Source organism: Podarcis filfolensis (genome assembly GCF_964270895.1).
Source record: "Podarcis filfolensis genome assembly, chromosome: 2".
Lineage (NCBI taxonomy): Eukaryota > Metazoa > Chordata > Lepidosauria > Squamata > Lacertidae > Podarcis > Podarcis filfolensis.
Window position 1 is genome coordinate 4,847,053 of NC_139605.1, and position 25,065 is coordinate 4,872,117.

The 25,065-nt window shown below is 41.8% G+C and overlaps 2 protein-coding genes and 1 long non-coding RNA gene across 3 annotated transcripts in view; all 3 read right to left on the minus strand.

Moving 5' to 3' along the window:
• Positions 1–12,708, minus strand: part of LOC310758092 (vomeronasal type-2 receptor 26-like) — a gene marked incomplete at both ends in the record, with an annotated part of 30,945 nt that extends 18,237 nt beyond the window's left edge. The window contains 5 exons of the mRNA XM_083604029.1: positions 7,169–7,295; positions 7,894–8,121; positions 10,245–10,538; positions 11,799–12,090; positions 12,485–12,708. Of these exons, the coding sequence (XP_083460155.1) occupies positions 7,169–7,295; positions 7,894–8,121; positions 10,245–10,538; positions 11,799–12,090; positions 12,485–12,708 (1,165 nt within the window). The remainder of the gene's footprint in view (positions 1–7,168; positions 7,296–7,893; positions 8,122–10,244; positions 10,539–11,798; positions 12,091–12,484) is intronic.
• Positions 12,709–15,767: 3,059 nt separating this feature from the next.
• LOC310758093 (vomeronasal type-2 receptor 26-like) lies at positions 15,768–20,569 on the minus strand (the record flags this gene model as incomplete). The annotated part of the gene is made up of 4 exons (XM_083604030.1): positions 15,768–16,666; positions 17,247–17,373; positions 18,245–18,372; positions 20,386–20,569. The coding sequence occupies 4 exons, from the start codon at positions 20,567–20,569 to the stop codon at positions 15,768–15,770; spliced, it is 1,338 nt and encodes a 445-aa protein (XP_083460156.1).
• A 596-nt stretch (positions 20,570–21,165) lies between these two features.
• LOC310757462 lies at positions 21,166–24,581 on the minus strand. Its single transcript, XR_014545232.1, has 3 exons — positions 24,484–24,581; positions 22,590–22,681; positions 21,166–21,324 (listed from the first exon to the last, which is right to left on the minus strand). It is a non-coding gene; the product is annotated as an uncharacterized lncRNA (long non-coding RNA).
• Positions 24,582–25,065: the final 484 nt, after the last annotated feature.

Below are 25,065 nucleotides of genomic sequence, written 5' to 3' on the forward strand. Positions count from 1 at the left end.
CACCAACTTCAATCAAGTCCAAGAAAGTATAGAACAGCTATGATGAATCAAGACTAGCAAGGCAGGACATGATAGGTAAAGGGACCCCTGACCATTAGGTCCAGTCGTGGCTGACTCTGGGGTTGCGGCGCTCATCTCGCTTTATTGGCCGAGGGAGCCGGCGTACAGCTTCCAGGTCATGTGGCCAGCATGACTAAGCCGCTTCTGGCGAACCAGAGCAGCACACGGAAATGCTGTTTACCTTCCCGCCAGAGCGGTACCTATTTACCTACTTGCACTTTGAAGTGCTTTCGAACTGCTAGGTTGGCAGGAGCAGGGACCGAGCCATGGGAGCTTACCCTGTCGCGGGGTTTCGAACCACCGACCTTCTGATCAGCAAGTCCTAGGCTCTGTGGTTTAACCCACAGCGCCACCCGCGTCCCAACTCATGTCCCAAAGGACATGATACAGGTTTATAAATTCATGAATGGTGTGGATAATATGGATAGGAAAAAGTTTTTCTCCCTCCCAGTAATAATACTAGAAGTTTGGACTTCAAGTGGGAACTTAAACCCTGGTCTCCTTGGCCCTCATACAAACACCCTGATCCCTACACCACACTGCCTCATAACTATGGAACTCATGGAAGTCCCATGCAGATGAATGTAGGAAGAGTCAGGACAGAGAAAAGGAAGTACTTTTCCACACAGTGCATAGTTAACCTGTGGAATTAATTCCTGCAGGATTCGGTTATTGAGAACAAGGTTATCAACGGCTTATAGCTTGAGGGCTATGTTCTTGCCTCCCCTGTCACAGGCAGGATGCCTGTTGTTGCGCTTGGGTCTTGCTTGTTGCTTCTCATTGGGGTATCTGGCTGGATTTTGTGAGAGCAGGTAGCTTAAGTAGATGAGTCTTTGATCTGATCCACTGGGGCTCCTTCTATGTCTTTATGGAGGCCTTTGAAAAAAAGCTTATAGAAATTGGTTGTTTCGGTTCTTTCAAGGGTTTTCAACAGACATAAGGGGGGTATTTCCATGCAGTGGGAAGTATCCGTGAGCAAGGAAAGCAAGTTGTGTTGGGTGTTCCTTAATACCCATAGCTGAAGTAAAACACTCAGACTCTTTAGGAATGTTCGTTGACCAAAGATGAGAGGAAGAAGGAGGATGGATAGCAGCAATGTTCAAGATATGTGGCTGGAGATAGTCCTAATCCCTAGGAAGGAGAGGAAGTGATTGTGTCTCTTTCTCACACTTGGATATAAGGCAGAGCACATAATCATGCAATAGCATGTGAATGAGTCACCACCTGACCAGTGAAATATGGCCATCACCACAACTTCCTCCTGCTGCTGGGGATGCTCCTGTCAATATTTTCATCCCTCCCATTGCAAGGATCACCAGATCATGTTTGTTTTGCTTTCTGTCTGTGAGAAAGGAGGGGGAGGAACTATTCTTACAGACTTCTGTCCCTAGTACTGTGTTGGGTTTTCTTTGATCCGTCTAGAGACAAGATGGCAGCATGAGAGAGCTGTATCTCTCGTACATGTTTGTTATGTTCTTTTATTTGTTTAATCAGTAGAAATAAATTAGGTATGCAACAAAACCTCCACAGCTTTGCTTCCGTTACTCTGCTGCTTTTGAGGTGCTCACATGAGCAAATGTGAGTCCACTGCACCAGGACCTATTCCTCGGGAATGCTGTGCTGCTGTTCCTGCGTTCCTGTAATCGGAAGGTCGGAAAAGGTGCTCCCGACACCCAGCTCATGCAGGCGCTGAAGACGTGGGCTGTACATGGGTGTCTGGAAAGCTCCTTCCCTGAGTTGGGTTACTTGTGAGGCTATAGACACCTGTATTTCCACATAATTTTCCTTGACCATTTGGCTACATGACATGAGTGCATACAGTCAGGATGGGGGGGGCAAGATTTGACCAAAGAAAGCAAGCTTCTTGCTCTCCAGGGAAGGACAGTGTTGTTTTACATGCTCCATCATACCCAAAGCTGAAGTTAAACATTCTGAATCTTGGAGAGTGTTTCTTGACCTAAGATCAGAGGCAAAAGGAGGATGCTGAGCAGCAACATTCAAGTTTAGATGGCTAGAGATACTCCTGGTCCCTCAGAAGGAGAGACACCAGGATGTGTAGCATAGAACATAACCATGCACTGGCACGTGATTCAGTCACTGCCTGACCAGAGCAATATGGCCATCACCACACCTTCCTCCTCCTGCTGTGGATGGTGGGGTGGGGTGGGCAAGTTGGGAGGCTTTAGACACCCAACTTGTCACTTCTTTCTAAGAAGGAGGATGTTGCAGGGACCTATGCTTGGCTGGAGAACCACATTGCAAATCTCAGATAAGGTTGAATTTTGAAAGATGGTGCATTTTGGTTCATGTATTGCTTCTGAAAGACCATGTGATGATGATGATGATGATGATGATGATGATGATGACTAAGCTAAGTCTAGGTATTATTGCTACTGTATAAATCCAATGGACAAGTCAGCTGGTTGGGTTGTATCATAAACCTGAACTTCTATTAGCACATGTGAGTATCCTATGGCTTATCTCTGTGTTAGAGACTTTGAACAGAGGGGGCTCCTAAACAAGCAACAATCTATATATCCCAGGACTCTTTGGAGGGAGTTATGAATATTAAAGTGGTATACATTTATGGAGTGGAGATGACCCCAGAAGATTGCTCCTTCCCTGGAAGAATTTCCATCATACAGAATTGGGCAGAGGAAGACAATTATTATATATGTTATTCATAGGGTCAAGTATATCATGATTCATTAAACATTTAAGAAGAGTGTATTCAACTGCAGCTGTTTGTGGACTTTGAAGCAAATTCTTGAAAATGCAGGACCTTCTGAAGGGACCCTCATTTCTTGCAAATGAGGCTTTAGCTGCTGAGGTTCTATTGCTCTTTGAACCACATTAAGCATTGAAAGACAAGGTTGATTTACACAAGTCCATGTCAGTGAAATGGAGATCTTCATTAACAAGTCCATCAAATTATAAGAGAGATATGGCTGTGTAGGGCTTCTCTGAAAAGCTATTCCAGCACCTTTATGCATTCACTTTCATCATTTATCATTACTTCCTTTTACAATTTTATCTTTTATTTATACTTATTTGATTCCGTGCATTGTTATGGAATGCACAAGGTCTGAGCCCAAATTGAGATGGAACGTACGACGCGACAGTGCATCTGTGCATGCGTGGTTCACGTTTTGCCACTTCTGTGCATGTGCGTGACATCATTTTGAGCGTCGGCGCATGCGCGAGAGGCAAAACCCGGAAGTAATATGCTCCGTTACTTCCGGGTTGCCATGGAGCGCAACCTGAAAGCACTCAACCTGAAGCACATTCAACTCAAGGTATGACTGTATTAGGATGCTAAGTGAGAAGGCAGCACAAATTGTGTTTCTGGTTAGCAGAAGCCTAAACGTCCTCATGAACCTCTCTCCATTGTTGATATCTGGAGCAACGAGGCCAATCCAAGTCCAATTGAAGTGCAGGAGCAGTTGGACTATCCCCAGATACTGATGTTTTTCTTTGGGGACCATTAGGTAGACAAAAGGGAACTGAGTTTTATCCTTAAAAGCATCAGAAACAAAACCGTAACTGACCTACTAAAGAACAGAAGAGATTAGTGCCATTTCCCCCAACAAAATCCCAAATGCAAAACTTTGTACTTTCTTGAATGACAACTTTTCAGTTATATGGGAGAGAATAAATGGCCGTTTGATGAAGCATCCTTACTCTGCTGAGCTTATCTGAATCTCAGTTAGCTGTTTGGTCGCAGTAACCTGTTTGTCGTGGGTTGTTTTTGTTTGGGGCTATGTAGTGTTGGCAATTTTGATTTTTCTGTTATACTGTGTTCATTGAAGTAGTTGTACTACTAGGTACATTACTTGTATTATTATTTCCCCAGCCCCCACCCCCATGGAACATTTCATTTCATTTCATTTCATTTCATTTCATTTATTTATTTTTTAAAAAAAGATTTACTCCAGTTACAAAAATACACTCATCGTCTTTCTTCATATCATACATTCCTTTCTATAGATCAGTTATATTTGATGAAGGTTTTAATGCTGTATATTGTATAAGGTTGGGGGAGAAGAGTGGTAGGGAGAGAGAGAAGGGAGGAGAGAAGTGGGGTAGTAAACTTTCATTCTTCTACATAGTGTATGTGTGAGGTTTTGTATCAGCATCACATGGGTACTACACAACACAGACCTTAACACCACCATATACTTACAACTGAGCTTTGCAAGGACATCTGCAATATTCAGGCAACTGGGCCTCACGTGTAGACACATCTATGGCTGAGAGACCCTACTGTCCACTTCAAGCTAAATTATCCAGTTATTTTTCACGAAAATAATGATCTTTTGAATATTTATATAGCAAATAAGGATACATTAGGCATGTGAACCTCAAGTCTTGCCTTTACTGTAAATTTCACGTACTCTTTTCTCTTGTGTTTCTTTATCCTGAGCTCCCAGAGTTTGTTTCAAAGCTTATGACACTTCACTGCTCTATCATGTACCCTTTTAATTTCACCACTTTAGTCTTTCATATTTACATTATATCTCATGTGGCACTAGCTTTTATCACTTCATTATTTGTAATTTCTGTTTGCATTCTCCTACATGAATGTTGACAAGTTCCTCAAAGACCCTTCTCCATGATCCACACCATTTATACCTGTGGGATCTTGTAGAATTAGCTAAAGCTCATCCACACTTCTCCTTGTCTCACTGCTTTCCACTGGGGAACACCACAAATTGCTGTTTTTCCGATATACAAGGAGAGAACAGGTTTTCTGTGGGAAAGGAGTAGGCATGGGGGAAATGGTTCAGATCTGTGCCTAAAAAGGGTGGATCAAGTGAGAAACAGCTCCGACTCATGGACAAGCCCAGAATCTCCTGAATCAACTTTGTTAAGAGAAGGTTGAGGGCAAATGCTCTTTCTGTCTTAGAAGCAGGGACAACATTTTCACATCTCTCCAAAGAAACTGCAAGAATATTCAGGATTTTTCCTTCCCTCCTGACATTCATACCTCTGGGGTCTTGTAGATGCTTGACATGGTTGAAATATCTTTGGATTATTTCCAAATAATCTGGCAAAGCAAAATAAGGACTAGACAAATTTATTTGAAAGGTCAAATATAATTTAATAACTTGCTAATATCTCCTTGCATATTTTGAAATTATCCAGTATATTTTGGGCATGACTCATGCCTATTGTGTGTCAACTACTTTAAAAATGTTTTGCACCTTGCACCACATGAAGAACACCTCTGGCACCAATAATCAATGTGACTCTCTTGATATGCACAACAGGAAATAAAGAGATACCAATGGAAAGTGTTTCTTTCATGTTGAAAAAAAATGCATAAGTAATTTATTTGTAATATTATCTCAGAATTTTTTATTTTCTTAATCAACAGATTCATTATTATTGAATTGCGATAAGGATTTCTTATTAGGAAAAATATAAAACAGTCTTCAGAAAAGAATTCATCAATAAGGTTTAGCAGGAGAAAAATGAACAGTGATAAGGATGGAATATGATTCAAATGATAATTTTGTGTTCTGATTCCCAAAACAATAGCTTTTAAGGAGCTACATTCCCAACTCATGTGTCCTGCCTTTATGCTGGCTATCAATTGCAAAAACCAAAAAAATATTTTAGGAATCAGGTGACTTTGTAGTCAGGTGCTCCTTTGTATTCAGACTAGGCCTGAGTACAATAATGTAGCACTTGGGAAGGAAGATGCAGCCCAGAAGCCCAGCACTGGAGGCCAGCATAGAGAAGACCTGCACGGCTACCATGTATTTCCCCTTGGTGCTCAGGTAGGTGGGCACAAAGGACACCCAAACACTGCAGAAGACCAGTATGCTGAAGGTGATCAGCTTGGCTTCATTGAAGGCCCCAGGCAGCTTCCTGGCTAGGAAAGCCACAGTGAAGCAGATGGCAGCCAGGAAGCCCATGTAGCCAAGGGCAGCATAAAACATGGCAACAGATCCTTCATTGCATTGCAGGATGATCTCTCCAGCCTGGGAGTGCATGTCAGAGTCTGAGAATGGAGGAGAGGTACCCAGCCAGATGACACAGATGAGAATTTGGATACTGGAACAGGAAATGACAATGGAATTAGCCAGACTCTTTCCCAGCCATCTCCTCACCCTGTTTCCTGGCTTAGTGGCCAGGAAGGCCAGCACAACGGTAATAGTTTTTGCCAACAAAGAAGAGACAGCAACTGAGAAGATGATGCCAAAGGCCGTCTGCCTGACAAGGCAGGTCACTTTCCTTGGCCGGCCTATAAACAGAAAGGAGGACAAAAAGGAAAGGAGGAGGGAGACCAGGAGGATGTAGGAAAGGTCCCTGTTGTTGGCTTTGACTATGGGAGTGTCAAGATATTTAATGAATATTCCTAAAACAAGGCCTGTGATTAAGGCCAAAAACAGGGCAGTGGAAGCCAAGAAGTTCCCCAGATATTCATCATAGGACAGGAAGGTGATAATCTTGGGGATGCATTGATCTCTGTCCTTGTTGGAGTATTGATCTTCTGGACATTTGGTGCAGTGGTCTGCATCTGGAAAAAGAAGAGTGTCTGCTTGAACATTTAGATGCAGACTAGCAAAAAAAGCAGGTCAGTTTTGAATCCAGCCAACCCCCTTCAAACAGAAACAGTGATAGGGCTTGCTGTTTCTGCTAATCTACACAGAGAGTTGGTCCTTTCTGTGCAGTTCCCTATTGCAGATACCCCCTTATTCACCTCCCAAGGAAGAGCTTGGAGTGATCTTGAAGCTCCAAGTTGTTAATTGCAGCTACATCTGATCTCACCCCAACACCAGGTGTTGTCAGATGGGCGTAATTTACAAAAAAAAATCCTTGGAGGAGCATGGACTGGAACTCTTGTCTTCCCAGTACAAACCAAACATCCTAGCTACTTTGCCACACTGACTGGTTCAAGGGACCCTACCAGATGCAGCAATACTGCCTAATTCTTACATACTCAAGGCTGCCTCAGTGGTACCTGGAAAGCTTTATTAAGATTATGTACATTACTATTGAACCTTTATTAAATTCAACCATAAGATTATATTTGAATATTCATCAACAAAGGACATATTTTATTGTTCTTTTTGCTGCACATTCCTCTGAAGTCTCCTACCTTCCTGAATGGAGATCATCCCTTCTGCACATGGAGCACAACCATGGCAGCAAATGGGTTCCCCTTCCTGAACCTTTTTGGCATATCCAGGGCGACAGCTTTTGGTACACCTGGACTGAGGAAGGGTCTGACCAAAAAGAGAAAAAAACATCAATGAAAGACTGTTAGCAAGTAACTTCTGGGCCAGTGTACAGTCTCAGTCTGTGTGGAATGGACACGGATTTGTTGTGGATGCTTTTTTTGATCCATGGGACAAAACAGAGGGTCATAGTCCTTGGGACACAGTTGGGGCAGAAATAGACAATAACAGAGAATTGCATAGAGACTGTATTGGCCTTGGGTTTAGGAGTCAGAGCTGTCTGTCATTATTACAAAGTTCTAGGGAACACAGTACAAATCTGCTGTCATGGAAACCGTTTAAAAATATCAAAATCCAGAGAAACAAACAAGCTGAAACAGAAAGGTATTTGGAGCAGCTGTGTTGTGCTTAATTCTGAAGTCTGGCATGCTTCCTGACTACTGCAAAAGCCATGCCCCAGTCATATTCTAACCTGCTTTTCCATTTTCATGTTTCTTATTTTGACTTTCCTCCATTTATCTCCTCCCCCGTTTTGTGTTAGCCCATTAATTGGAGAGGCATACATTATATTGTTTCTCCCAACAGAGAATCAGAACTTAACATATCTCTAAAAGGGAATAGAATGCAATGAATGGGTTTTCCAAACCTGGTTGAACATTCTGGACCACACAAGAGCCTCTTGGTCAATGGTGAATTTTGGGCCTGAGGATCCCTGTCTGTTTATGCTCCCAAATTTCACGGCACAAAAGGACTTGTTGAGAAATGGCACCCAGTTCACAATGTCAGATTCGACAGTCAACTGCCCATTCTCATCCAAATACACTCCTTCCATGGAAGTATTGTAAAACTGAGAGCTGCCCAGGAAATGGTGAAACTAGAGTAGCAAAGAAAACATGCACATTTTTAAAAAAAGAAAACCATCTGGATAACCTGGCCTAATTAATGAAGGAGTTAGTAAAGACTGACACAGGGTGTGTGTTTGGGCAATGGATCTGTGGCCCATTGTTTCTGCTTCAGCCTTTTGGGACAGATTAAAGCCATGAGATGCGTAAGTTTCATTCCACACTCGTGGAAGAACTCTGCAAGCATTGGCCTCCTATTTGTCAAAGTAAGGGAGTGGTGCGTAGACATTAGCTTCCTTGCTACTAATTGCAGGAAGCCGTGCTAAGGGATCATGTGTCAAAGTGGAGGCAGATTGTCTTCTCAACAGCAAAATTAGGATGTGGGTAACAGTACAGCAAACTATGGCAAGTTCTTAAAGAAATGGGGGTGCCTGATCACCTCATCTGTCTCCTGAGAAATCTCTATGTGGGACAAAAAGCTACAGTTAGAACTGGATATGGAACAACTGATTGGTTCAAAATTGGGAAAGGAGTATGGCAAGGCTGCATATTGTCTCCCTGCTTATTCAACTTATATGCAGAATTCATCATGCGAAAGGCTGGGCTGGATGAATCCCAAGCCGGAATTAAGATCGCCGGAAGAAATATCAACAACCTCAGATATGCAGATGACACAACCTTGATGGCAGAAAGTGAGGAAGAATTAAAGAACCTTTTAATTAGGGTGAAAGAGGAGAGCGCAAAATATGGTGTGAAGCTCAACATCAAAAAAACGAAGATCATGGCCACTGGTCCCATCACCTCCTGGCAAATAGAAGGGGAAGAAATGGAGGCAGTGAGAGATTTTACTTTCTTGGGCTCCCTGATCACTGCAGATGGTGACAGCAGTCACGAAATTAAAAGACGCCTTCTCCTTGGGAGAAAGGCGATGGCAAACCTAGACAGCATCTTAAAAAGCAGAGACATCACCTTGCCAACAAAGGTCCGTATAGTTAAAGCCATGGTTTTCCCAGTAGTGATGTGTGGAAGTGAGAGCTGGACCACAAAGAAGGCTGATCACCGAAGAATTGATGCTTTTGAATTATGGTGCTGGAGGTGACTCTTGAGAGTCCCATGGACTGCAAGAAGATCAAACGCATCCATTCTTAAGGAAATTAGCCCTGGGTGCTCACTGGAAGGACAGATTGTGAAGCTGAGGCTCCAATACTTTGGCCACCTCATGAGAAGAGAAGACTCCCTGGAAAAGACCCTGATGTTGGGAAAGATGGAGGGCACAAGGAGAAGGGGACGACAGAGGAGGAGATGGTTGGACAGTGTTCTCGAGGCTACAAACATGAGTCTGACCAGACTGCGGGAGGCAGTAGAAGACAGGAGTGCCTGGCGTGCTCTGGTCCAGGGGGTCACCAAGAGTCGGACACGACTAAACGACTAAACACCAACAACAGTACAGTAAATGGAGGAAGCTGAGCCAGTGTTGAGGAGAACCCGATTTAACCCGATAATGGAATTCATGGTAATGATCCCTGTTATCAGCAGATCGGTTGAGACCACTGCAGTAATCAACAACAAAAACAACTGGCTTTGAACAGGTGATTGTCCTGGTCAGCAGAGATATTGGTGAGGTAAAAAGGAATACCTGCCCAGACTGTATCCTTTGATATTTCAGCCTGTTTTTAACCTTCGCCACCATTTGATTTGATGTGGAGGACAGCGCAGCCCTTACGGCCCGTGCCAGAGCAAGGACAAGGTAGTATATACTGTAGTTATCCAGAGACAGGGTGTTCTCAATTACTTTGTCAGGCAAGGACTCCAGAATGTCATTTTCCCTGCACCTTTTCCTTCCTTTGACAGACAGTATGTGCTTTGAATATGAACACTTAAATGATTTCTCCCCAAACTGCAATATAGGATATAAAAACGTGCCATAATTATCATAGTTTGGCCTTCTTTTAATATGAGTTAAGAAAGAGAAAAACCCATGAATGTGCAGGGGAGAAAGAATATTGTAAGACAAGTTCCAGGTGAGGTCCCACAAAGCTGTTGTGATCCAGATTTTCCCCACAATGGGTCTTACATGCTTTTCAACTATGAATTGCAAAATAGATATTGAACTATAGAAGTAACGATTCTCCCCATAGTAGACTAATACATTGACTTTGTTCCACATGAAAAATGTTTTGGAAGGTGACAGCATTTCCATATTCTGTACTGGGATGCTTAGTGAGAAGGCAGCACAAATTGTGTTCCTGGTTAGCAGGGGCTTCAAGGTCCTCATGAACCTCTCTCCATTGTTGGTGTCTGGAGCAACGAGGCCAATCCAAGTCCAGTTGAAGTGCAGGAGCAGTTGGACTATCCCCAGATACTGATGTTCTTCTTTGGGGACCATTCGGTAGATAAAAGGGAACTGAGTTTTGTCATTAAGAGCATCAGAAACAAAACCATAACTGACCTAGTAAAGAACAGAAGAGATTATTGCCTACAGAATCCCAAACATAGTACTTTATATTGGCCTGAATGATAACTTTTCTCTGACATTGAAAACAATATCCCAGGGGAGCTTAACAATATACCATATTTCATTGTTTGCTTTCAAAAAAGGGTGACAGAGTCTTTGCAATGGGTTGTGTTTGCCCTGATGGCATTTTTGTTATTGCTTTTACAACATGTTTCTTGTAGCAAATTTATCTAATTGTATTATATGATTTAATCATTATTTATTCATTAAATTATCAAAATTTATGAAAAATAGATACTGTTAAAAAGGAAAAAGCTCACACACAATCACAATGAACATTTGTAGCTCACATTAGACCTATAATAGCTAAAGTATCGATTCTCCACACGAGTCAGTTTCGTGTTTGGAAATTAGTCAAATTTATTTTTACTAGACATTATATTTCAGATGTTTCTAGGCATTCCTTGAAGTATTGCAAAACTCAACAGTTATCCCATGTGTTGGAAAGGATGTTCCACTACAGGGACATAGCAACACATGTGTTTGGAGTGTCCAAAATGAAAAGTTGTGGGAAAATGTGTTTACAGAATTATCCCTTCTTCTAAGGCAGACAGTACTCATGACCCCAGGGCTGGCTCTGTTTAACTTGTATAGACACGATATGTAGCAAATAAGAAACCAAGTATTTTGCCTCATGTTTATTGAATGTTTCCTTTTGCATAATTGTTCATGTATATCACACATGGCACTAGCTTTTATTATTTATTTATTGTTATTTCAGTTTTGATGGCTAGGAATCCACATAACTGAAATATTCCATTCTCCTGCATGAATTTTGACAATTTCCTCCAAGGCCCTTCTCCATGATTCACACCATTTATACCTGTGGGATCTTGAAGACTCAACTAAGGGCTTATCCACACTTCCCCATGTCCCATTGCTTTCCTTGAGCAAAATCACAGATTGGTGCTTTTTTCTGGTTTAGAGGGAAAGAACAGATTTTCTGTGGGAAAGGAGTAGGGTAAGGGGGAAATTCTCAGATCCATGCCTAAAAACCACAGGGCAAATGGAAAGCCACTCAGACCTTTGCTTTCTAAGTGTAGATGGGTCCAGAGTCTCCTGAGTCATCTTTGCTAACAGGTGGTTGAGGGCAAATTCTCCTTCTGCCTTAGAATCATGAACAACATTTTCACATCTTTCCAAAGAAATTGCAATAACATTCTGGGACTTTTCCTTCCCTCCTGACATTCATACCTGTGGGGTTTTGTAGATGCTTGACATGGTGGAAATATGTTTGGATGTGTCAGTGTCAGCCCCTTCAGTAACAGCCAATACCTTATTCCATGGTCCACAATAATAGTTTGGGATGTTTGGCTGCCCAGGGCAGAGCAGGTCCACCATGGCACCAGAAGTCATTCTGGCATCATAATAGTTGTCATAGATGTCATAGCCCAGGGTGAGGTTGGCGGAAAGCCTGTGGTTCTGATTAACCTCCCGAACAGCAAACAAGAAGGACAGGATATGCCAGTAGGCCCGGACTCCTCTCCTGGAAAAAAGTGTGTGTCATCTTGACATTCTTTCCACACAAAGACCAGATTGTGTCATACTTACCTGTGACGGGGGGCAAAAATCATGAGATGCTTCTGCAGCATCTGTACACCTGAGATCCATAAACCGCTTCCTGTTCAAATATTAGAAGAACGGGCTATTCTAAAGCAAAGGTCTCACTAGTGTGGGTGAAAGCGCACAGATTGCAGTAGATGACTTTCTGACATTCAAAACAAATCTGACCATTTCCCTCCAAAAGGATGAAAATGGAAGACATGATTTACCAAGCAAAAGTACCAGAAATGAGGATAGCAGACAACAACATTTGGTCTCGATGAGGTCACATTCAGTTTGCATAAAGCTTTTACAACAGTAAGCACATAAGGACTTACCCATAAACTCTGGTAAAGGGAGGCTCATTGAAGACGCTTGGCTTGAACACAACAGGTACTGCAGATACAACCCCGCTGATGTGGTAGTCTCCTGGCCTGAACCAATTCAAGGGTTCATTTGGATCCCTTATCAAAGTCAATGGGCATTTTGCTTTTGGCACCCCAGATTTTACTTCAGGTAGTAGCAACTGCAACCACAGCAGAAGTGGAAGAAGTCGACACATTCTGGGTCTGCTTGCTACCCCTCCCTTCCTATAGGCTGCTATCAGCAACAGATCTATCAAAGTACTAGCAACCAAAAGCCCAGCTGCCATGATGTAATCAAAGAGAGTATACGTGGCTTGAGAGACAGCAAGGGGTCATTTGAGCCTCACAAAGGCAGCATAGGTTGCCCACCCTTGGGGGCCCAGGAGAGAGGTATTTATGTCCACTTTCTTTCAGGCAAAGTTTGTAGAACTTACATTACGTTCCTTGTGATTGGACTCTAATATGACCTTATTTCAAGGGTGCTGGTGGGGAGTCTCTTGAGCTTTGGTAAGAAAAGGAGTAAATCACCATTATTTTAAATAATTGTGAAGGAGAGGATTGCCTCTGCAGCCTCCTGGACTCTCCTGGTGGATCCAGGTGCAGAGCGGGAGAAAAACATGTTTCTGTGAACTTGTCATTGTAGTTCTACATTGTGACATGGGTCAGAAATCGGGCAGTGGAGCTTGGCACGACCTATCCCAGTGTCTCTGAAAGAGTCAGCCAAGGACCATCAGTGGACATCAGTTCCACAGCCCAACCAGTACCTCCTGACTCCCCCACCTGTGACCATGCATAGACCCTTTGCCTAGACCAATGGCAGTACTGCCAGTTTAAAGTATGCTGAATACAGGTTTCTAGGAGATAAGTTCAAGGGGGAGGGATAGAGAAGGAAGGGATGTTCCACTCTTCTGAAGGCCTAGGGCAAGAGAATGTGTTGCGTGAAATTAGGTTGAGTGATGTAAGGTTAATATCTTAAATCGTCATCCTAATAACCTGGCAATAGAGAGGAAAGAGATAAGAGAGGAGAACTGTTATAGGAGGAGGAAGTGAATGTAAAAGGAGTGGGGAGGAAGTATGGAAGTTTTTGGAGTAATATGATAGAAGCATTGAAGGGAGGAGGGAAGATGAAATGAGAGAAGACAAGTAAAATGAGAAGTTTGGAGGTATATAGAATAAAAAGTGGGATAACAATCTCAGCATTCAAGGTATTTGAAAGGAGAAATGAAGAGAAATGAAATACTGAATGAACATTTGGGGAGGGACCATGGCTCTGGGCTTAGACTCTTAGAGTGCATGATTTGCATGCAGAACACTCTGTGTTTCATCCCCATAATTTCCAGGTATGGCTGGAAAAGGGCTCCTGCCTGGAAGTCTGGAGAGCCACTCCCAATCATTGTGGACAAGGGATCTCCAATGCTTCTGATGTTTTTGGACTTGGGTGCAGAGACCCATGGTTGGACAGTGTTCTCGAAGCTACCAGCATGAGTTTGACCAAACTGTGGGAGGAAGTGGAAGAATCATAGAATCATAGAGTTGGAAGAGACCACAAGGGCCATCGAGTCCAACCCCCTGCCAAGCAGGAAACACCATCAGAGCACTCCTGACATATGGAAGACAGGAGTGCCTGGCGTGCTCTGGTCCACGGGGTCACGAGGAGTCGGACATGACTAAACGACTAAACAACAACAAGCAGAGACCCAACATTTCCCACACTTTGATCCTCTATGTGTTAATGGTCCAAAGAAATGGCCTCATATTTCATCAGTTCATTGTAAAATTGCATATCATTATATATATATAATTGCTCCCTTCTGTTGTTGTGTTGTTGTTGTTTTATTATTATCATATATATATTATTCAAAGGGACGTTGGTGGTGCTGTGGGTTAAACAACAGTGTCTAGGACTTGCCAATAGAAGGTCGGGGGTTCGAATCCCTGCAACGGGGTGAGCCCTTGTTGCTCAGTCCCAGCTCCTGCCAACCTTGCAGTTTGAAATCACATCAAAGTGCAAGTAGATAAATAGGTACCACTCCAGCAGGAAGGTAAACGGCGTTTCTGTGCACTGCTCTGGTTCACCAAAAGCGGCTTAGTCATGCTGCTCACATGACCCGGAAGCTGTACGCCGGCTCCCTCGGCCAATAAAGCGAGATGAGCGCCACAACCCCAGAGTCGGTCACGACTGGACCTAATGGTCAGGGGTCCCTTTACCTTTATATTATTCAAAAGTTACAATACAGCTCTCTCCACTGCCATAATATCACATAATGATCACTCCAATCCTCAATCCCATTTCACTTGTTGACTCACCAGATAACCTCACGAGGAACCCAAACACAAATCTGGTTGGCTCCCTTCTCAGCATGATTGGTTCAGAAAGGACCAGTGCAAGAGGAAGCTGCTGTGGGCACTGCTGGGCTGCAAGGGCTGGATGTCCCTGTTGCCAGACATTTTAAATGTGTTATAACATGGTGACACTAGATGGTGCTGTGGAGTTCCAGCTTTTGCCAACGTGTTTTCCCATTGTGATGTTTACAACATGTTTTCCTGAAACCCCTTTTTGATGTGTCTAGATCCAATCTAGAGAGGATATAATGCTTAGTTATGCTCGAACAGCAAGGTTAATGTTGTGTAACAATGTTCTAACAGGGGTATCCACAGACAGACGGTAAAGCAAAAAAAGTACTAGACAAACTGATTTGAAAGGTACAAACCTATTTTAATAGCTTCCTAATATCTCTTTGCATATTTTGAAATTATCCAGCATATCTTGGGCATGACTCATACCTATTCTGTGTCAACTGCTTTAAAAAATGTTTTGCACCTTGCACCACATGAAAAACACCCATGGCACCAAAAATCAAGGTGACTCTCCTGATGTGCACAGCAGGAAATAAAGAGATACCAATGGAATATGGTTCTTTTCATTTTGAAAAACAATGCATAAGCAATTTGTTTGTAATACTATCTAATAAATTTTTATTTTCTTAATGAACAGCATTGATTATTATTGAATTGTGATGAGGATTTCTTATTAGGCAAAATATAGAGACACCTCAGAAAAGAATTCATAAATAAGGTTTAGCAGGATAAAACTGAATGGATGGAATATGATTCAAATGATAATTTTGTATTCTGATTTCCAAAACAATAGCTTTTAAGGAGGTACATTCCCAACTCATGTGTCCTGGTTTTATTGCTACCATGCTAGCTATCAATTGCAAAAACCAAAAAGATAGTTAAGGAATGAGGTGTCATGTTAAGTCTTTGTAGTCAGGTGTTCCTTTGTATTCAGACTAGGCCTGAGTACAATAATGTAGCACTTGGGAAGGAAGATGCAGCCCAGAAGCCCAGCACTGGAGGCCAACATAGAGAAGATCTGCACAGCTACCATGTATTTCCCCTTGGTGCTCAGGTAGGTGGGCACAAAGGACACCCAAACACTGCAGAAGACCAGCATGCTGAAGGTGATCAGCTTGGCTTCATTGAAGGACCCAGGCAATTTCCTGGCTAGGAAAGCCACCGTGAAGCAAATGGCAGCCAGGAAGCCCATGTAGCCAAGGACAGTGTAAAACATGGCAGCAGATCCTTCATTGCATCGCAGGATGATCTCTCCAGCCTGGGAGTGCATGTCAGAGTCTGAGAATGGAGGAAAGGTACCCAGCCAGATGACACAGATGAGAATTTGGATACTGGAACAGGAAATGACAATGGAATTAGCCAGACTCTTTCCCAGCCATCTCCTCACCCTGTTTCCTGGCTTAGTGGCCAGGAAGGCCAGCACAACGGTAATAGTTTTTGCCAACAAAGAAGAGACAGCAACTGAGAAGATGATGCCAAAGGCCGTCTGCCTGAGAAGGCAGGTCACTTTCCTTGGCCGGCCTATAAACAGAAAGGAGGACAAAAAGGAAAGGAGGAGGGAGACCAGGAGGATGTAGGAAAGGTCCCTGTTGTTGGCTTTGACTATGGGAGTGTCAAGATATTTAATGAATATTCCTAAAACAAGGCCTGTGATTAAGGACAAAAACAGGGCAGTGGAAGCCAAGAGGGTCCCCAGATATTCATCATAGGACAGGAAGGTGATAATCTTGGGGATGCATTGATCTCTGTCCTTGTTAGGGTGTTGATGTTCTGGACATTTGGTGCAGTGGTCTGCATCTGGAAAAAGAAGAGTGTCTGCTTGAACATTTTCCTGCAGACTAGCAAAAAAAGCAGGTCAGTTTTGAATCCAGCCAACCCCCTTCAAACAGAAACAGTGATAGGGCTTGATGTTTCTGCTAATCTACACAGAGAGTTGGTCCTTTCTGTGCAGTTCCCTATTGCAGATACCCCCTTATTCACCTCCCAAGGAAGAGCTTGGAGTGATCTTGAAGCTCCAAGTTGTTAATTGCAGCTACATCTGATCTCACCCCAACACCAGGTATTGTCAGATGGGTGTAATTTACAAAAAAAATTCCTTGGAGGAGCATGGACTGGAACTCTTGTCTTCCCAGTACAAACCAAACACCCCAGCTACTTTGCCAAACTGGCTGGTTCGAGGGACCCTACCAGATGCAGCAACACTGCCTAATTCTTACATACTCAAGGCTGTCTCAGTGGTACCTGAAAAGCTTTTTAAGACTATGTAAATCGCTGCTGAAACTTTATTAAATTCTAAATAAGATTGTACCGTAACCTTAATCAACAAAGGACATAATTTATTGTTCTTTTTGCTGCGCATTCCTCTGAAGTCTCCTACCTTCCTGAGTGGAGATCATCCCTTCCGCACATGGAGCACAACCATGGCAGCAAATGGGTTCCCCTTCCTGAACCTTTTTGGCATATCCAGGGCGACACCTTTTGGTACACCTGGACTGAGGAAGGGTCTGACCAAAAAGAGAAAAAAGCATCAATGAAAGACTGTTGCCAAGTAACTTCTGGGCCAGTGTAAAGTCTCAGTCTATGTGGAATGGACACTGCTTTGGTTTTTGATGCTTTCCCCCTTTTTGATAACATTTTTTCCCAAAAAATAAAAAAACCAGTAATAATATTCACATTTAACAATTTAAACCATAAATCTTAACTGACTTCCTTCCACTCCCCCTCCTGGTTCCATTATTTTACTCTTATTCATGCATGTCCTTAAAATCTTATATTCTTGAGAATCAAATTTTAAACCTTGTTCATCTTATTACAAGTGACTTTTAAAAGTTTAACTAATGTAAAAACCTATACACAAAGCTTACAAGGTTATGCTTTAAACATTTCCCTTATTTAAAAAAAAAAGAAAGAAAAGAAAAATCAATATCCTTTTGGGTTTCAAATTGTCTATTATGTCCTGCATAGTTCACTAAGTTATTTTACAAATCTTCTTTGGCGGTGGCTTCTTCCTTCTATAGGGATGGGCTGGTCTTGCCCTGGTGTCCACCCTCAGGTGCCGGGACAGAGTCTTTCTCCCAGTACATCCATTAAGTCCTATACCTTTCAGAATGATAGCTTCTTTTTTTTTTTTTTTTTGACAAAAGTCATTTTCAGCATTCTCTTCAAGTCTTTATATGTTACCTCTCAGGTCTTCCTAATAACTTTACATTGCCACCACATATAGTAGCCTCTCATGCCTTTTACCCTCCCTTCCTGTTTTGTCTCCATCAAAGTCAAAGCCTCCTAAATCAATTCACACGAAGCGCCATTTTTACCATGAACCACCTTTACTTTCCCTTGCATTTTCCTCAAACCTCCCACCTCAACCTTTCCCACCTCGGTGGTTTGTATGTTCACCTCTTTAAATTGTCTCACAGCCTCTGAAAGTAAGTTAGTATTTTCCCGAATTTGAGAAGCTGCCTTATCAACAGTTTCCTTTATCTCGGACAGTTCTCTTTTCAATTCTGAAAGCAAATTGTATAATTCATATGTTATGTTCTTTTGATTCACACCCTTGTTGGTTTGTTTCAACACTGGGCTTTTTTCTTCTACCATTTCTAATTGAAGATGGAAGGGACGGGGGTCAAATCTCTCCCTGTTTCCCAGCTTCCTCTCTGAGATTAAATTCCAAAACAAGAAGTCTTTTTCCACCAGCGAAGATATTGTTTTGGCTTTGTCAGTACTTTGTCAAGGCCATTTCACTAAACCCAGTAAAGAAACCAGTACTTCCAGGCTCTTCCTCCCCCTCTTCCACTTTACTCACAAAAACAAATTCTAACAGTTATATATTCCCATCCTAACATCCATTCAGTACAAAATAATTTTTAATTACCAATATGAATAAAGCTATAATACTAATATTTTTAAAAGTCTCATTTAGTCCTCTTCTTTCCCCTTTTTTTAAATCTTGATTTTTAACCAGCTAGTATCTTTTGATGAAATAAGTCCACAATTGCAATTCCTTTTAATTAGATATCTTCAATACTCTGAAAAGTCAAAGATTTCTTTCCCAAAAATAACACAAGATCAGAGAATCAGTCCCAACTTTCTTCTAGAGAGGCATTTTTTAATATTCTCCCATTAAATAACATTGCATTCCTTCTCCAGTTTAGCCTCCATTTTAAGTCAAGTTCAATCACAACATAGTATAACTTCAGGTTCAAATTGATCAGGTCAAGTTAAATGCAAAAGAAACATCCAGATTTGAAAAAGAGTTAACCCACAATAAAGGAAAACACATTTCACGAATTTATGATTACTTATTAGAATGTGAAGTAAAAGAGGAACAAGTTTAAGTAGTAATGGTAAGGTGGACACAGGACCTTGCATACAATATTTACATGGAACAATGGGAAAGATTGTGGAGGACAGATATTAAATTCACAGCATGCTACAACCTCAGGGAAAACACTATGAAGATGTTACACAGATGGCATCATACCCCTTTAAAACTCACTAAAATGTATAAAGGCAGGTCGCCAACATGCTGGAGATGCAAAAAGGACATAGGGTCATACTTTCATATGTGGTAGAACTGTGTAGTTATCCATGAATTTTGGAACAACATCTACAGTGGACATAAAATATTATTTAAATTTACATTTAAAAAAGACCAGAGATCTTCCTATCAGGTATATTACCAATAGAATTTTTAAAAAGTATAAGGCTATTGTTTATGTATGCAATCACGGCAGCTAGAATAATAGTGGCAAGAAACTGGAAAAATGAAACACTACCAACAATAACAGAGTGGCAGACCCTTATGATATAGTACCTGCAACTATAAAAACTGACGGGAAGAGTCAGAGGAGTTTCAAACCAGAAAGTATATGGAGAATGGGAAATATTGAAGGAATATTTAAAATTGTATTGTACAAACAACAATAAACTTGCAGAACTGGATTGATACTTGTAAGCAAAAAGTGTATTAGATATTTTATCGGACTATATAAAAATAATATGAAATAATATAAATCTGTGTGAGAAAACATGGACAATATAAGCAGTATAATGAGAATGATTGGAAGTTTTACATTTTAACTTTTTATTTAATCACAATATACTGTATTTTCCTTTCCTTTTTTCTTTTCTTCCTTTCTTATTTTGCTTTTGCTTTGTATGACTTGTTATCTATGTGTATATGTTTATGTGGGAAACTAATAAAGATTATTTTAAAAAGAAAAGAAAAGCTGTGTGTAATCTTTTAATCCTTATTGTTCATGTGTTAACTTACCTCCCAAAGTAAACTTCATCAGAACTTCACTTGTATGTACTGTATTTCGTGCTCATAGCACCAGGAACGGGAGCGGATTTCCTTTTAACACTCCCGTTTTTGCCGACTCAATCAAAATTAGACCTTTACAATCGGCTTCAGTATTTTGGAATGGTACCTGCTTGTGGCTGGATCTGAGGCTTTGCTTCACAGAGCTGCACTGGTGCCTAGTTTGCCAAAGCGTTTCACTTGGCTTCCCCCTCACTCTCCACACCTCTCAGGATGGAGAGCGGAGACTGGCAATGCCGAACCGCCGTCCGTGAAACAGCAGATCCCCAAGACACCCCAATGCTCCTCTTGGGGATTTTGGGGGAGATGCATGGCCCTTGCGCCTTCCCCAGCAGCTCTGTGAAGCCAGATCTGACAAAGCTGTCAGATTTGTGGTCCATCCGCCATGCTACGGGAACCCCGTGAGTGGTGTTTGATGCTTTTTTTGACCCATGGCACAAAACAGACAGCCAAATTCCTTGGGACACAGTTGGGGCCGAAAGAGATAATCAAGAAGAGAGAATTACATGGAGACTGTATTGGCCTTGGGTTTAGGAGACGGAGCTGTCTGCCATGAGTACATAAGCACAGTACAAATCTGCAATCATTGAAATTGTTTAAAAATATCCAAATCCAGAGAAACCAACAAGCTGAAACAGAAAGGTATTTGGAGCAGCTGTGTTGTGCTCAATTCTGAAGTCTGGCATGCTTTCTGACCACTGCAAATGCCATGCCCCAGTCATAAGCCAACCTGCTCCTCCATTTTAATGTTTCTTATTTTGACTTTCCTCCATTCATCTCCTCCCCTGTATAGTGTTAGCCCATTAATTGGAGAGGCAGCAGTTTTATTGTTGTGTTCCCCAACAGAGTCTCAGAGGTTAACATATCACTAAAAGGGAATACAATGCAATGAATGGGTTTTCCAAACCTGGTTGAACAGTCTGGACCACGCAAGAGCCTCTTCGTCAATGATGAATTTTGTGCTTGAGGATCCCTGTCTGCTTATGCTCCCAAACTTCACTGCGCCAAAGGACTTGTTGGGAAATGGCACCCAGTTCACAACGTCAGATTCGACAGTCAACTGCCCATTCTCATCCAAATACACTCCTTCCATGGAAGTATTGTAAAACTGGGAGCTTCCCAGGAAAGGGTGAAGCTAGAACAGGAAAGAAAGCATGCACATTTAGAAAAGAAGAAAACCATCTAGGTAACTTGGCCTAATCTATGAAGGTGTTTGTACAGACTGACACTTTGTGTGTGTGTTTGGGAAATGGATCTGTGGCCCATTGTTTCTGCTCCATCCTTTTGGGACAGATTAAAGCCGTGAGATCCATAAACCTCATTCCTCACCCTGGGAAGAATTCTGCAAGCGCAAGCTTCCTATTTGTCAAAGTAAGGTTGTTGGAAGTGGTGTGTAGACATGAGCTTCCTTGGCTGGTAATGAAGAAATGAACCTAAGCTGCCAATACTCGTAGTAGACCAGTATGAAGTAAGCAGCAAAAAGTATGAAGTAAATACACGAAAATCTTGAGGAAGAATTTCCCGAAGAAAGAAATTAAATATTGTAGCTTAAACCAAGAAGGAATGTAACACATGTACTGTAAGTAGAGACTTTTGTACCTGTCTGTTCAGAAATTATTTAGGAATTTTATTTAAACACTAATAAGTTTTGGTTTGTGCCACCAGTGAATGTTTATAAATATATCAAAACCATGAGAGAAAATTTACTGAAGAAACCTGAGACTCTTCATGGGCGAAACAGGTAACAAATGCCAGCACCCTGTCTAACTCTCGTGCGCAACATCACGGACACTTCGTTTGATCAAACTTATCTTCGTTGATATCTACAGGTGCCTGGCTAAAGGAACTTTAGGGACTGAATGTTCCTTTTGAACACAATTTGAGTGAGTTTTCTGTTTGTGGCTTCTGTGGTAGATCTTGTACCTTGCTCTCTCAATTTTTGGATTATTAATACAAGATTTAGAACGTAGGATGGTTTGGTAGTGTTTTGTGTGCCACTTATGTGCTGCTTAATTCATACTGGTCCTTGGCTGGTAATAGCAGGAAGCCTTGTTGAGGGAGCAGGTGGCAAAGCGCAGGTAGATTGTCTTCTCAGCAGCTAAATAGGCTGTGGGTAACAGTACAGTAAATGGAGGCAAAGCAAAGCCAGTGTTGAGGCAAGCCTGATTTCACCTGAGAATGGCATTCACGGCACTGATTCCTGTTGAGCAAAGATTTTTGTCAGGGAAACAGGAATACCTGCCAAGACTGTATCAGGTGGTAAAGTGGAGGCAGATTGTTTTCTCAGCAGCAAAATTAAGATGTGGGTAACAGTACAGTAAATGTAGGCAAAGTAAAGTCAAGTCTGAATGGAATTCACAGCACCGATGCCTGTTTAGCCTTTGAGGAAAACAGGAATACCTGCCAAGACTGTATCCTTTGATATTTCAGCCTCTTTTTACCCTTCGCCACCATCTGATTGGATTTGGAGGAAAGTGCAGCCCTTAAGGCCCCTGCCAGAGCAAGGACAAGATTGTAAATACTGTAACTATCCAAAGACAGGATTTTCTCAATCACTTTGTCAGGCAGGGACTCCGGAGTGTCATCTTCCCTGCACCTTTTCCTTCCCTTCACAGACAATATGTGCTTTGAATATGAACATTGAAATGTTTTATGCCCAAACAGAATCATAGAATCGAGCAATGTGTCAAAATCGTCATGATTTGCCCTTTTTTTAATACGAGTTAAGAAAGAAAAAAACCCATGAATGTGCAGGGGAGAAAGAATATTGTAAGACAAGTTCCCGATGATGTCCCACAAAGCTGTTGTGATCCAGACTTTCCCCACAATGGGTCTTATATGCTTTTCAACCAATTTTTGCAAAGCATGTATTGTACTAAAGAAGTAGTGCATCTCTCCATAGTAGACTAATACATTGACTTTGTTCCACCTGAAAAATGTTTCGAGAGGCACTGTTACTCTCTTCTGTACTGAGGTGCTAAGTGAGAAGGCAGCACAAATTGTGTTCCTCGTTAGCAGGGGCTTCAAGGTCCTCATGAACCTCTCTCCATTGTTGGTGTCTGGAGCAATGAGGCCAATCCAAGTCCACTTGAAGTGCAGGAGCAGTTGGACTATCCCCAGATACTGATGCTCTTCTTTGGGGACCATTCGGTAGACAAAAGGGAACTGAGTTTTATCATTAAGAGCATCAGAAACAAAACCATAACTGACCTAGTAAAGAACAGAAGAGATTAGTGTTGTCACCCACAACAAAATCCCAAATCTAGTACTTTTTACTTGCCTGAATGATAACTTTTCTCTGACATGGGAAACAGGAAAAGACAAAGTTCATGGGGGAAAACAATATCCCAGGGAAGCTTAACAATATACCATATTTCGTTGTTTGCTTTCAAAAAAAGGTGACCGAGTCTTTGGAATGGGTTGTGTTTGCTTTATGTTATGCCCTGATTGTGTTTTTGTTATTGCTTTTACATGTTTCTTGTAGCAAATTTATCTAATTGTATTATATGATTTAATCATTATTTATTCATTAAATTATCAAAATTTACAGGGACATATCAACACATGTGTTTGGAGTGTCCCAAAATGAAAAGTTGTGGGGAAATGTGTTTACAGAATTATCCTTTATTCTAAGGCAGACAGTACTCATGGCCCCAGGACTGGCTCTGTTTAACTTGTATAGACACAATAGGTAGCAAATTAGAAACCAAGTATTTTGCCTCTTGTTTATTGAATGTTTCCTTTTGCATAATTGCTCATGTATATCACACATGGCACTAGCTTTTATAACTTATTTATTGTTATTTCAGTTTTGATGGCTAGGAATCCACATAACTGAAAGATTCCATTCTACCGCATGAATTTTGACAATTTCCTCAAAGACCCTTCTCCATGATTCACACCATTTATACCTGTGGGATCTTGAAGACTCAACTAAGGGCTTATCCACACTTCCCCATGTCCCATTGCTTTCCTTGGGCAAAATCACAGATTGGTGCTTTTTTCTGGTTTAGAGGGAAAGAACAGATTTTCTGTGGGAAAGGAGTAAGGTAAGGGGGAAATTCTCAGATCCATGCCTAAAAACCACAGGGCAAATGGAAAGCCACTCAGACCTTTGCTTTCTAACTATGGGGTAAGTGTAGATGAGTCCATAATCTCCTTAGTCATCTTTGTTAACAGGGGGTTGAGGCTAAACTCTCCTTCTGCCTTAGAAGCAGCAATGACATTTTCACATCTCTCCAAAGAAATTGCAATAACATTCTGGGATTTTTTCCTTCCCTCCTGACATTCATACCTGTGGGGTTTTGTAGATGCTTGACATGGTGGAAATATCTTTGGATATGTCAGAGTCAGCCCCTTCAATAACTGCCAATACTTTATTCCATGATCCACAGTAATAGTTTGGGATGTTTGCCTGCCCAGGGCAGAGCAGGTCCACCATGGCACCACAAGTCATTCTGGCATTGTAATAGTTGTCATAGATGTCATAGCCCAGGGTGAGGTTGGGGAAAAGCCTGTGGTTCTGATTGACCTCCCGAACAGCAAACAAGAAGGACAGGGTATACCAGTAGAGCACGACTGCTTCCCTGGAAAAAAGTGTGTCTCACCTTGACATTCTTTCCACACAAAGACCAGATTGTGTCATACTTATCTGTGACTGGGGGCAAAAATCATGAAAGGCGTCTGCAGCATCTGTACACCTGATGTCCATCAACCCCTTCCTGCCCAAATGGACTATTCTAATGCTAGGAAATTCCCAGTTTTACAATACTTCCATGGAAGGAGTGTATTTGGATGAGAATGTCTCACTAGAGTCGTGAAAGCACACAGTTTGCAGTAGATCAATTTCTGACATTCAGAATGAATCCTACCAATT